Raw genomic sequence first — 14,241 nt, 5'->3', positions numbered from 1 at the left:
TTTCCTCCTTATTTTCCTTTTCTTTCATTTTCTCAACTAAATTCCTTGATTCAAACGAACCCTTAGAAAATCAAATGTTAGGAGAAGTTTGTGAAGCTTATGAAATTTCTGAAATATCAAAGAAAGTTTATCTTTTTTTATCAAACTTTAAGGGAGATTAGTGTTTTTTATTTTAGTAAAAAGTTAAATTATTAGGAACTTAAAAAAATATTAAAAATGAAAGAAAATGTTATCTAAAAAACAAGATTTTAATATTATACATCATTAGTATTTGGTTTTTATAATTTTTAATTATATTAATTTTTTTATTTTCAATAATACATGGTACAAAAGGAAAACATATTAAAAAATATTTTTTAACATTTACTAAATCAATTGTATAAATAAATTCTTAAAAATATCGCCCAAATAAAGATAATTCAAAATAATTTTATTTTTAAGATGAGAGTAAAATCAAAACACTGTGCTGCACGCGCCATGTGAGCGCGTGCCAAGCAGATAATCCCCAAATGGAGTGTACAAATCCATAGGGAAAGGTACATGGATATGGAGACTTACCAAATATAATATATATATATATATATATAAAATTTCATGAGAAGAGAGCTGTTTGGCACCCTTTGTTTTGTTTTACTTTACTTTATATTATTTTATTTCTCATAGCCAAACAAGGAATGGTTTTTGGGGAAGTCATGGTTTTGCCTTCATAAATTTTTTTTAAAAAAAAAATGTCAAAAAAGTGACATGCTCACAGGATGGCTTCCAATTCTGTCATTATGCCTTATCTTTTTTTTAGTCTTCCCTAACAATAATCATAATTATTATTAATTAATAGCTATTGCTCATAATAATTATATAATAATAATAATTTTTTTTCTATCTGCATATTCTTGTTTTTACTAAAACGCTGACTTTGAGAGTATGAATTTGGAATATTGGATTTGAATTTGAATGCACTTCGATAAATTTCAATGCAATTTTGTATTACACTTTATTTAATATAATATAAATTCAAATTTAAAACTTATTCAAATATAGATGAAAGAGTGACAAAGGATGAAGTGGGGTCCATTCAAGTTCGAGACAATAGTTAGACATTGTCCTTAAGAGTGACAAAATGGGGCGAAACTTTGCGGGTGATTTGTGACCTGTTCGTTTAAATCAGGTTTGAATTTAATGCACCGGACCCAATCAGTTTATTTAACGGGTTCGGGTCAGGTCACCTGGTAAGTGACCTGTTTATAACCCGTTTAAAAATAAAATGAAAGAATGTTTTTTTTTTTTAAATGTCATTTTATATTAAATGTTAATTTTTTTTAAAAATAAATATACTATATATTTTAAACGGTTGACCTGTTTATTAAACGGGCGGGTTTGAGTTTACATAGTAGTCATCAGTTAATAAACAGGCAACCCTACCTGTTTATGACTTGCTCAAACTGAGCCCACTAACCTGTTTTGCCACCCATAATTGTCCTTAAGTTCTATATTTCAAACCCTCATTCAATATCAAACAATGAATCTATTTATTTATTTAAGCTACGTTTTTTTATTATAAAAGAACCAAAATTTTATATTTATTCCTTAATTTTATATTTATTCTAACAAATTTAAAAGTTTTTGGATGATAAAATATTATTTTTTACTTGAAAATATAAATTTATTTTTGCAAACTAGGGAGATATGGAATACGTCTAGTTTTACACTTAATTTACGCTTAATTCTCTCTGAATCACTTAATTTCTGAATTAGTTCAATGAATTATTAGTTGTTCAATTTCATGTTTTAATATCTTTTTAATGTCTCAAAATAAATAAAAATCCTTACTTAAATATTCCTTTTAATAGTTTAGCTTTGTTGAATAATTATTGAACTAAACTAAATTAATTAAATAGATGAATTAATGTTTAAATTGCAATATTTACCTTCCTAAATAATTTTTTAAGTTTCTAACTAATGCTTCAACTTTTAGTTCAGCATATATTATGTTTATAATATTTTTAGTCATTTGAATCAAACCTTTAGCCCAATGATCATTCTCTTTTTCCCCTTCATTCGGAGATAGGAGATTTTTAAATCCCGATAATTACACAAGATATGAGGTTTCGAATTCGAAAGAATAGATGAGATCGTTTGAGCATATCTTTTTGAAAAGTTGTACTTGAATTCAGCTCATGCTGATAGACACTTCGAGAAAAAAATAAACTCATTAATTAATAATAAAAATGTATTACTAAAATTTTAAGACCCCCGAACTAATTAAATTATTAGTGATAATTTAAGCAATAAAAAATCGGTTATAAGATAATATCTATTTATTTCTATTTAGTCACATTTTCTCTCAAAATCACAAATATTAATTTTTTTTGTGAAACTAGTCAGTGAGTCGGATAAAATAAATCTCTTTAATTTTTTTTTTACTGTTTACTTGTTTATTTATTTATTTGTAATTTCCAATACTGCCCTTAAACAAGGAAAAAAATATCCTTTCACCCCTTGTTACTATATTTTCCTCCTCAGTTCTTCTATTCAGTTCGCTCTGCCTCTGCTCCTTCTGTTGAGCTCTAAAACCTCAGATGGCAGAGATCAGTTCCGTCGAACTTCCATCTTTTGTTTCTCTTTTCAAATCTTCTAATCTAATAATTTCTGTTCTTTCCTGATCTGGGTCATCGTTAGTTCTCGCTCAGATCATAGTTTCCTCACCTTCATATCAGTCTTCTCTATTTCTACTTTTGAACCCAAGAGCAGAGACGAGAAACGCTTTTGATTCGTGGCGATTGAGGAATTTCTTGATTTTTATTATCTGATTCTGAGAAATGGGTTTTGTATTGAAAATGCAAAGCACCGCAGTTTCTAATCAGGTTAGCTTCATTTCTGAAGTTGTTTTTCTCTCCAGCACATCTGAGAGGAAGCTGTGTTTTCTGCAATGGTGTGGGTTTCGCTAAAGATATATATTTTTTTGTTGGTTTATTGTTTGTTCAGTTCGAACAGCCCTTTTATTGATTTGTGTCTTTTCCTGCATCTGTGTTAAGTGATGGTAACTTGGGTTTTGTTGTTTGATTAATGTAATGAAATTGTTTGGCTATTTGTATGTGGAGTTTCTATACGGTTTCAATCTGTTGAATGCTGTTTTTGAAGATGATTTAGGTTTATGGTTTCTTTTTTTCCTTTTTCCTTCGATTCTTGGTCTCTGAATGAACCAATATCCACCCCAAAAAATAATAGCTAACAGAGGAAAAAGGGAGGAAAAATAAAAAGAACTTTGTCATTTACTGTTTTTTGGGTAGAGATTTTTTACTTTGGTTTGTGTAATTCTTCTTCCTCTCTCTCTCTCTCTCTCTCTCGGTTATATTGTGCTAATTTATAAGTTAGACTAGAAGGACACAGATTTGTTTGTATTTGTGATGAATGCTTTTGTTTTTATTCATTTTTTTCGTTTTAATTAGTCTGAAAATTTTGTCCCATTCATTAAAATTGTTGCTTCTGTGTCAAATTTTCAGCCCCAACTGGTTTAAATCTATGGATTATTTTTGTGGTTTGATCTAAACTGTTACTAGGCTGTTGGGTTGTGAGAATCGGCATCAGTTATTTCCCTACAAGTTTGCAAAAGTCTGTGCACTTCACTTGTTGGAGCAATTTGTTGCGATGTTGATTTAGGCTTTTTAATAAATCTCCCTATCTTTGCAGAAATCTTATTCAGTTTGAGATTTTCTTTAACAAGGTTTTCAAAGGATGGGTAGAGGTAGGGGAAAAGGGAAAAAGCAGACTGTCATAGCTGCTCGTGATGATCCTGGGAGTGGAGACGAGGAAAAAATTCCAACCTACAAGAGAAGAGGCAGGCCACAAAAACCATTGAAGGATGATATTGAAGATGATGACGAAGAAGCAGAGAAGATAGAAGAAGAAGAAGAAGAGAATGGAAAAGGCTCAACCCCAGTCAAGGATATGAAAAACCTGGCTGCCACAGAGAATGGAAGGAAAAGAAAGAGGTCCTCGCAGGTCAAAGAGAATTCTGATATGGCTAAAGAGGAGAATGGAGTTGGGACCAAATCAGCTGTTGATGGTTCAGTTAAGTCCGTTGGGTTTCGACAAAATGGGAGCCGGCGTAAAAGCAAGCCTCGGCGGGCTGCTGAAGCTGGTGTTGAGTGCAAGTGAGGTTTGGTTCAGCTGTTGTGATGGTTTTCAATCTCCAGATAATTAACTAGTGTGGAGTTAGACAGCGAGAGAGTGTTGGTTAATATAATGGTTTCCTAATTTTATTTTGTTTATGTAATTTTCAAATCCATTTTCTTACAAATGGATGGAGCTTTTGAACAAATTATTATGCTGAATATCTAGCAAGGAGCTACCACTACTTGATATATTAAGTAGTTTTCGTGTTATGTATCCATCACAACCTACCAAAAGCTTTTTCCTTCATCCAGCGATATGACTTTTCTCAAGTATATGTGTTGTTACAATTGGCTTTCATTTTTCTCATGAAGAGTTTTTGTTGCAATTTGAGCTGATGCATATTTAGACATGCATATTTGTGAGAGTCAACAATATCAGGGAGTTTTCCCCCTTTTAAAAACTAAGTTCTGCACCAGTGAGAATGAGATGATTTGATGCAGGTTGAGGCTCAAAAGAAGTGTATTAGTGTTGCTGTATATGATACTGCTCATAAAAGCTTTGACTGAAGATGCGAGTAGTGATTGCTTAACAGCAACGCGGTGCATCATTTGCGCTGCTAACACCAGTGGCCAAGACATGGGTCCATTGAAGATTGATGAACTTTTTGACAGGTAATTTTTCAAATTTTGATCCATTTTGCACATCTGTAGCTCAAGTTACATGGAAGGTGCATTCTTTTGCTTCGACTCTTGCTACATAATCCTTTATGTATGTTGCCATTATTGAAATGAGTTTATTTCACCTGGAAAATAATTTTCAGCCTTGAGTGGGCTTCATTTTAATTACGATATCCCTAAAAATGCGAAATAAAAGAAGGAACAAGAACTCATCTCAAAGGTGCAATCAAAAAGGGGAAATAATGGATTTGCAGAAGAATGGCCTTCCTGGTGATGAGTCAGGACTCCTACCTGCATAATTGAAGGACAGTGTTTGTTTTATAATGCGGTGGCCTTCTCTGAAAGGGGTTTGACCTTGTTATAGGTAGGGTTTTTTGTTGGTGCATCTTTCTTTTTTATATTGGGTCATGTTCTTTGAGTTTAAACTGTTATTTATTTGCCGTGCTTCTGAATTATGGCAGATTTTAAGGATGAGGTTCACAAATGAAAAGCATTGGGATATTTATGTGGCATACATTCATGGCAGTAGATACTTTGAGAAACTTGAATTCTTTACATTCATTGACGCTTCAAAACTTAAGGCAAAACTACAAAGAAATTAGAAATTTAGAGCAATAAATGTTTTAAGGAACTATGATATGGCTGCATGTTATATTAGCGCAACCAAACTCAAACTTTAAGATGTTGAGATGACTAGCTTGAAATGCGTTTGTTTAATTCTTGGGCTGAATGATTTCTTAGACTTCAAATTGAGCTGGTCTTATTTTTATCTTAGTTTTCAGTTTGATTTAGGCTTGACGTTAAATTGAGCTAGTCAAGATGCTTGATATGTTATTAGTTGGAATATTTGAAACTTGAGGCATTTCAGTCCTTTGTTTATCAGGTTGTAGCAACTTGTAAGCAATGGCCTGTGTTGCAGTTAGTGCATGCTCGCTTGAATTGGAAACTTCATAGAAACATATTAGTTGAAGGAAAAAAGAATTTCACTTTCACCGCTTCACGAGCATAAATGTTTAGTTTGCACCATTGAGGATGTCCCCATCCCGTTGATTATTCTTTTGATCTAAACTCACGATGGGGATAAATGCTGAGTTACTACATTATCATCTAAATGTTATTGTTCAAACTTGCTTGGATTATGTTAAGGATATAAATTTTGGATTAACTATATAAACATGACTTTCTTTGAGTTTTTGTATCCTTGGGGCTTATTAGCCGGATATATTGTTGTTTTTGCGCTGCCTGGTTACATGAAGGGGTCGCTAACCGAAGGTGTCGTCTCCATGTTCTCTGATTTGCGTGGGCGCCTTTATCTGCCATTATTGACTTCTGTTTAGAAACCTAAGGTGCCTATTTCCATGTTCAGATTTGTGTGGTTCTTCGCATGCTATTGACTTCTATTTGAAAGAGCATGGAAAACAAGGTATAGGGATTAGTAGTTTCTTGGGCCTCTTTGAGGGTTTGTTTTGAAAGATCATTCACCACTTTCTCCTAGGTGCAAGGGTAATGTCCAATTATCTTTGGTTCCTATCGAAATCGTTGACCTTTTTAGACCCATGATCCATCTAATCTGGGCTGTAATGAAGTGCTAGTAATTCTGCTGATCTAATCCCCTCTTTTTGATATACTTTGAACTTGGTTATCGATATCAGACTTTTCTTTGGGTATTTCTTTTTTAAAGTCATTTTAAAATATATTATCTGTGATATTGTACCTTGTCACCATATATTGAAATGTGTGTAAACATATGCTGGTAGGAATTTTCAGTCGACTTGATTGTGTGTGTGTGTTTTTTCCCAATCCTATAATCTAGGATAATTTGTGGGCATGTCTTTTCCAGGCTCAACTCCTTGTAGTCGTCCTCTGCTTCTTACCTTTTTTGAAATTAGAGTTACTGAGATTGGTGTCGTGAATACTTATGCTTGTTTGTAGAATAAGATTGTCTCTCTCATTTTTCATTTGGAGAGACAAATTAAGATTGAGCAGCATCCATTTGAAACCCCATATACCAATGTAAGATACCATTTCCCCAGGATTTTACTTCTGGGACAGTGGACAGAAACAGAGGGGGCTGGCTATTGCCTCCATGTGGAGAAGAGGTTAGAGCTGCAACCGAGTTCAGATGAGCCTTTGGTCCATTTGGAAGAACGAACGGTCAGGTCTTAGATTTAGATTTGTATAAAATTCATTTTCTGATTTGCACAATTTTGAGTTCGAGTTTGATGTCCTGTTCCCGAACACAGGGTTAGGCAAGTCCTACCGATTTGGTATTTGGGCTTGGCTAAGGATGCCAAGTGGCATCTTGTTGAGCCCATTGTTCCCTGTCTGGGCTTTCCATGGCCTTTTGGCCCAGTACTACTTGGGCCCTCTTGATGGGTTTGAATATGTTTTCTCTAGTGGACATCTTATCCAAATCTAATACATCTTTAATTTTAAGGTCTCTTCAAATATAAAATTAATCATTTTTTAAATTTATTTTCATGTAATTAATTATTTGATTTTATTTTTATAGGCTTATGTTTCTCTGATTAGCATCGTGTTGCTATGAATTATATTGTAAGTTGTTGGACAAAATATAATGAAATAATAATAAAATTTTATTGAAATTTAGAATTTGTATATGAATATTTTTAAGATGTTAAAAAATTGATTTTAAAAAATTGTATTATGGATTAGTCATTAGCTAAGTATGAAATGTTTGTGTTAGTTACAACTACTTATATTTGGTTTGTTGAGACATACCTAATATTTTTGTATGTCACATTTCCTTTGCTATTCAATAACTAATATTTACCCTTTCTATTTAGTTAAAAAAAAATTGAACATTGTCGGTACCTCTACATGAGAGATATGTGCAAATAGAGTTAGGGGTGAGCATTCGATCGGTTCGGTTAAAAAATCTCATTAGTTGAATTGATCAAAATTTCATATTAAATCGAACTCAAAATCGATCGAACCGAATTTCAGTTAAATGGGTTAATCGATTGAATATTTTAATATATAAAAAATATAGATTTTTTAGTATATATAAAGTATAAATAATATATATAATATATAAAAAAATAAATAAAACTTTAGTATATATATAATATAAAATATTTTAATATATAATATATATAATTATTTATTATTAATCTATACTATTCAATTAATTCGGTTAATCGAATTAACCGAATCGAAAATTGAAAACAGAAAACCAAAATTTAACAAAAAATGAAAACAAAACCCAATCGACCACATTTAGTTGGTTAATTTGGTTTTAATCAAATTATACTCACCCCTAAATAGAGCTGGTGTTTGTAGTGACAACAATAATAGTTTTCTTAGTTTGTTTTTTCAATATTAAAGTTATGTTATGAGATCTTTGATGTGAAGACTCGTTAGGTATGAGCATTTTGAACTATTGGGCTTTTTAGGTCAAGTTGAATATAAATTTTGCATTGAAATGGATAAAATTTTATGTAAAAAAATTAGGATTTGTTTGGTATTGTTATAATTTTTTGTTTTCTATTTCTATTTCTAAATAATGAAAAAAAAGAAAATTTTATGATTTTCACTTGTTTTAGCCGCCTATTGTTAGAAATTTTAATATCTAGAAATAGTTCTTTTGATTAAATCATTCATTTTATACATTTTCAAATAAAAAAAATGATTATATGAATTTAAATAAAATATATATATAGATAAACTTTTTTTTAAAAATAATAAAGCCAATTGCAAAATATTTTTACTATTTTTCAATAGGCATGTCTTATAAAATTTTTATTATAAAATAAATTTTGAAAGTACAACAAGTAAGTAAAATAATTATATTAAATTTTTTATTATAGTATTTTTTTAATGTGCATTATTTTGTAGTTTTATTATTTTAATCATATTGTTAGTATATTATTTGATTTAAAGAGATAAATTTTTTTAATTAATTTAATAATTTATTTTAGTTTTATAAATATTAACCAAGTAGGTTGTTAGTTTCTAGTTTTTAATTTCTGTTTTTGATTTTTAATTTTTATTTTTATAATTTTTGACAATAATATTAAATGGTCCGTTAATTTTTATTAGATTCAAATACGCTACAAAATCTACCAATATAAGTCTTCTTGGCAAAGAATAAATCTTCTAATTCAATCCCTTTGGTCTTAATGAAGAAATTATTTGGGGTTGGAAATTGGCTTGATCTCTTTAAAACCATTGACTTGGGCTTGGGCTTGGGTTTGGATTTGGGCTTGGACTTAAATGTTTAAATGGTCCAATAAATCTTGACCTACATATTTAATTAACAAATCTAGGTAACTTTTTAAAGCAAGTTAGATTCATTTAATAATACCAGTACCACATTTATTTTTTAAAAATATTCTAAAGCTAATTCAAACAAATGAAAAAATATTTATGTTTTTATTTTTCTTTTCAATAATAATTAATAAAAATGAGTTCATATATTAAGATTATTATAATTGTCACGTAATTTTATGTTGTTCGTTATTTTTATGTTTGTAGAGGACATACTATTCTACCTTCATTGGCGTATAATTATAAGTGATACAAAATTTTTTTAGAGCTAGGTGGTGTTCAGATATGTGATGTATTTACTAAATTTTAACGAAATAATAAGATATATATTTTCAAATTTGAAGGTCTATAAATTCTATATATGTTATTTTACAAATCTTTATACAAAAATAATATGTTCCCCTAAATCACTCTCCCATGAAATTTATAATTGAATTCATAAACAGTAGCTGTAAATTGAATCAAGTCTAAAAAATTGATCTTAATATAGAAGACAATACTATGTTTGATCCTAACTTCCTAATTGATAATCCCTCTAATAGTTCACTTTCTTATTGTGAATCTCTCTTTTAAGAAGTTTGGCGATGTTAATATTTAATATTCTATTTACATTAAAAGAATTGTCATTGTTAATTTCTTTAGATTTCAAAATGCAATAACCAGCATCAGTTGAGTTGACAAAACCATTTTTCTGCCTAAAATATATTCAATTGCATCGGTCTAGAACGAATTGATATTAGACATGTGCCAATAATTCTTCCTCTTATACACAAAAATTCTTCAACAATTCAGTCACATTCTCTATTTCATATCTCAAGGGATAAGGAAATGTACCTATTTGATAGTTATAACCTTCTTCATTCCTCGAAAAAGCTCTTACTGTAGTGAAGTATAATTTGCCATCACACAAATTCAAGAAGTATATTGGCAAATAGATATTTAATATCTAATAATATGAAAACTAAACACGGCAAGCTAAAGTTTAGGGGCCTAAAATAGGGTACTAGTTAATTTGTGTTAATCGTCCCACCCGAAGTATAGAGTTAGAGGGGGGGGGGGGTGAATGAACTCTTTTCACGTATTTAAGAACTTCTCTACAAAATAAAAACTCTTGACAAGATTCAAGTAATTATATCGCAATATACACAAAATAAATGATGCACAAGATAAATAATATAGAGAAGGGTAGAGAAAATTCAACACCGATATTTTTACGTGGTTCGGTACCAAGCCTACGTTCATGCCTTAGCACCAAGTCAAGGATTCCACAATCCACTATAAGTACTCCTTCACCAGCGGAGCAAGCCTTACAACTCGAGAACAAATCCATACCCACTCACAGAGAGACTTCGGTTCACAAAGAACCTTCCCAACTACAGTTCACAAAGAACCTTACAAAAAATTGAAGTTTACAAATCAATGCCCCTTAAATGAGCTAATATGAAATACAATCCAAACCTCACACTTCTCTCTCAAGCATTGAATCAAACACAATTAAAGACCAAGAGAGAATTGAGCACTTGAATATGAACTAAGTTGCAAGGTGTTAGGTTTTGTACAAAAAGATATTTTTCACTATGAACTTGTATAAATCACCAAAATCATGCTAAACAAGGCTATGAACTTGTATTTATAGCCAAAACCCCTACTAGCCGTTGGGAGCAATTCCCATGAGAAACTTGCTGTTTTCTAGCCGTTAAGGCACTGGGCACGAGACCACCTGTCAACGAGTCCCCTACACTTGTCGACTAGTCACCTAGGTAGGAAACTTGCGTGGGTTATCGGTTTTACTCGTCGACTAGTGTTAACTACTCACTTGTCGACGAGTCCCCTATTCTCGTCGACGAGTGCCCTAAATCAGAAAAAGTCCTCAACATAAAAGTTGTGGAATTTTTTTCTTAACTTTCTAGGGACACCAAGATCGTCCTTTTAGGATTTTTTTAGAAAAAGTTATGTCCCAAACACCAAAGGGTATTTTGGACTCAAGGCTGCATTATGCCAGTCGACAATTGCTCTGTTTTTTCTTATCAAAAAGTCTTTTAATGACTTAAAACATTCTTGGACAAAAGTATATGAACTATATTAAGTCTAATTAAGTTTAATACTTGTCCAAAAGAGTTTTCCTATGAATATAAGATATCTTGTTAATAGAAACACATTTGAAAAATCATTTTGATATCTTATATACTTTCATGTCTTTTATGAAAATATAATTGACTTTCTTTGAACCTTAAGGATAAAAGACTCGTTTTGACACAAATGAGATCAAGTATGAAAATGTTTACAAAAGTAAGATGTTTGAAAACTTGTCCCTTTAGAAAACATATTTGAGTTTAGGATTCATTTGATAAACTCTTTAATTTAACTTTGAAAACTATGAAAGTTGAGTTTATGACTTAAGGTGAAATTCTATAAATTCATGTATCCTAATATGCATGCATTTGCTCAACTCTTGCTCAGAAATCATGCAAGAAATAAAACCGTAAGAGTTACAAAATATGCTACCTCAAACACACCCCATTATAAATAAACAATTTAACACTAAGCTTCCTTGGGTGCTTGAGTCATTCCGAGTGAGTGTTCTTTTGATCTTTCCTTCTCGACGTCAACTCGGTCCAATCTTTGCCTTTGATTCAGTACTTTATGTATTTGTCACTTGAACCTGTACTAAACGTGACCTACAAAGATGGAATGCACTAGAAATAACAAATAGGTTAATATCATCAAAACATATTATTTATGATTATATAACCCCCCAAGACTAACAAATAATTTGGATACAAAAGTAAGCCAAATTGGCTTATCGGTTGAAAGGTCAATTTGCAGTGTAACTAACATAAACAAAGACACTTATACTGTGTGAGATGATTTGTTTAATTTCCCAATCTAATTTAAATTTCCATATAAGAGACAATTTTTCATAACAAACATTTCATTATAGGTTTTGTAATTCATTTAGGAATGCACACCGTGTCATGTCTTACACTAACTAGAATTTGTCTTTAAACAACTCAATAAATTACGCCATAAGACATCTTATAAGAGAAAAAAAAATTAAGTCATTAATTTAGTTTCCTTTTAGTAGAAATGGACACACAATAATATTATGACTATCAGCCAAATCAAACCTAGTGAATGTATCCCTCGACAACAATAGTAATAGGGACTAAAGAGAACATCAAAATCTCATTATAGAAATTATCCTCTTCTAAGCATATATATATATATACATAAGCTCTAAACCAATAGAGCCCACTAATAAAAATTTCTTTTCTTCAGCTGGACACATAAAAGTTAAAACAAATAATGAGATGTTATAAGATATTGTAACAAATTTGGTATTTTATGTTTTAGTTTATTCATGTGTATTTAATCTAATTTTGTCAAAATTACATTCAACTATTTATCTGAAAATTACAGTAAAAGTGACATCTATTTTCTAGGAAATTTCTTTTTCAAGCATTTTCACATAATATTATAACAATAACAACATTTACATTTGGTTTATTATGAGCTCGTTATTATTTTGTCATATCAAAATTTGTTCGTAAAAACATTTTACATTATAATGTACCAAAGAACTTAGTTCATTAGTATTTTGTAATAACAAAATTTGTTTGTAAAACTATTTTGCATGATAATGTACCAAAGAAATTGGTTGGAGAACATAATTATGAAAATATTTAGTGCAACACAATGCCTAAAATTCAATACTTTGGCTCAAAAGGAGTTTACATTAGTCATTCACTGTTGTCAAATTAAACATAACAAACTTTAATAGAAAACTCATTTAATTTTGAAACTTTTTTCAATTCAAATTAGGTACCTTTTGAAATGTTTGATACTCTTCTTTGCAATGTATCAAATAATGCACAATTTGAACGCTTGTTGAGAAAGTTATTTAAAGTATGTTCCTTGGATCATAAAATCATCTATTAGTTTACTTCTTTTTCTCTATATGTAATGGTGTGTTTTTGTTTTGGGGTAAAGAAGCAATAAATTCAAATTTTAAATTAGGCCAACACAACATAAGGTTTCTAAAAATGGCACTTCATCTCCTATATTTTCAAAAAGTACCAAAGAACCTCTCGAGATTTAATTTTATTGACAAAATAAACTTTCTATTAGTTTATCGTTAGTCAACCATTATGTATATATAAAAAAAAATTAATTTTTAGTCATAAGAAAATGATGTTGAAATTGGTGTATTCTCAAGAGGGGAGTGAATTGGGTATTTAAAAATTCTTCTTAGGTTAAATCAGATTCCACAAACAGAATTACACAAATCTAGTGTCTTTCTATATAATCACAAACTCAATCAAATGTTCAAACGATAAACATAAACATATAGGTGCAGAAAGTAAATTGTAGAAAATAAAACTAACACTAGATATGTTATCGGGGTTCGGGCCAATACTGCCTACGTCCCCGCCTTAATTCACAAGTACAAGAATTTCACTATCGGCTCACTTCACGGGTGGAGTGACATCGATTACAACCAAATCAATTAATAGGGCTGGTCTCAACCTACAACTACATCTTACTAAGATGGTGCACCTAACTTTCCTAACCGAGTTTAAGTCAATCCGGGACTATTCACAGGGCTAGTCTCCCTCTTCCGATCATATGTCGGGAATACAATATATATGAAAATTTACGTACAAACAAATGTTTCTTACACAAGCAGATATGTACCACTATGAAACTCAAATACACTTGCACATGATATGAAATATAAGCTCAAGTGAGTATGTGTGATTTTCTCTCAAAAATATTTTTATGTAAAAAATGTGAGAGAAAAATAATAATGATGATCTTTGATCTAAACACAAGATATTCAATAGGTGTTTTTAAAAGATCTAAAACCCAAATACTTTCTCCTAAAATATTTTGCAAAGAGAAGTGTATGAGATATTTGGAAATGTGCTTACAAAAATATTTATGCAATAAACTCAGTGTAAGCCTTTGAATCTTGCAATGATACTGCAAAGACTCACAAGCTAAAAGGAGTTTTCCCAAACAAATATTTATCAAGGAAAATAATATGGGAAATGCTTTAAAGAGATTCTCTCAAAATGATTTTTCAAAAGATGAAGTGTATATGAGAATAATTGCTTAAAAATGTGCCCAAAAGATATATGCTCTCCAAAAGAGATTTTTC

The 14,241-nt window shown here is 30.6% G+C and overlaps 1 protein-coding gene across 1 annotated transcript; it reads left to right on the top strand.

Moving 5' to 3' along the window:
• The first annotated feature begins 2,473 nt into the window (after positions 1–2,473).
• On the top strand, positions 2,474–4,442 carry LOC131167686 (uncharacterized). The gene is made up of 2 exons (XM_058126520.1): positions 2,474–2,861; positions 3,688–4,442. The coding sequence occupies exon 2, from the start codon at positions 3,733–3,735 to the stop codon at positions 4,153–4,155; it is 423 nt and encodes a 140-aa protein (XP_057982503.1). The 5' UTR covers positions 2,474–2,861; positions 3,688–3,732; the 3' UTR covers positions 4,156–4,442.
• Positions 4,443–14,241: the final 9,799 nt, after the last annotated feature.

This window comes from Malania oleifera, chromosome 11 (genome assembly GCF_029873635.1).
Source record: "Malania oleifera isolate guangnan ecotype guangnan chromosome 11, ASM2987363v1, whole genome shotgun sequence".
NCBI classification, from domain to species: domain Eukaryota; kingdom Viridiplantae; phylum Streptophyta; class Magnoliopsida; order Santalales; family Ximeniaceae; genus Malania; species Malania oleifera.
This window is presented reverse-complemented; position numbering and strand designations above follow the sequence as displayed.

What these genes read in the sequence shown, in the direction of transcription:
- LOC131167686 (XM_058126520.1), top strand. Translation starts at nt 3,733, where the DNA reads ATGGGTAGAGGTAGGGGAAAAGGGAAAAAGCAGACTGTCATAGCTGCT.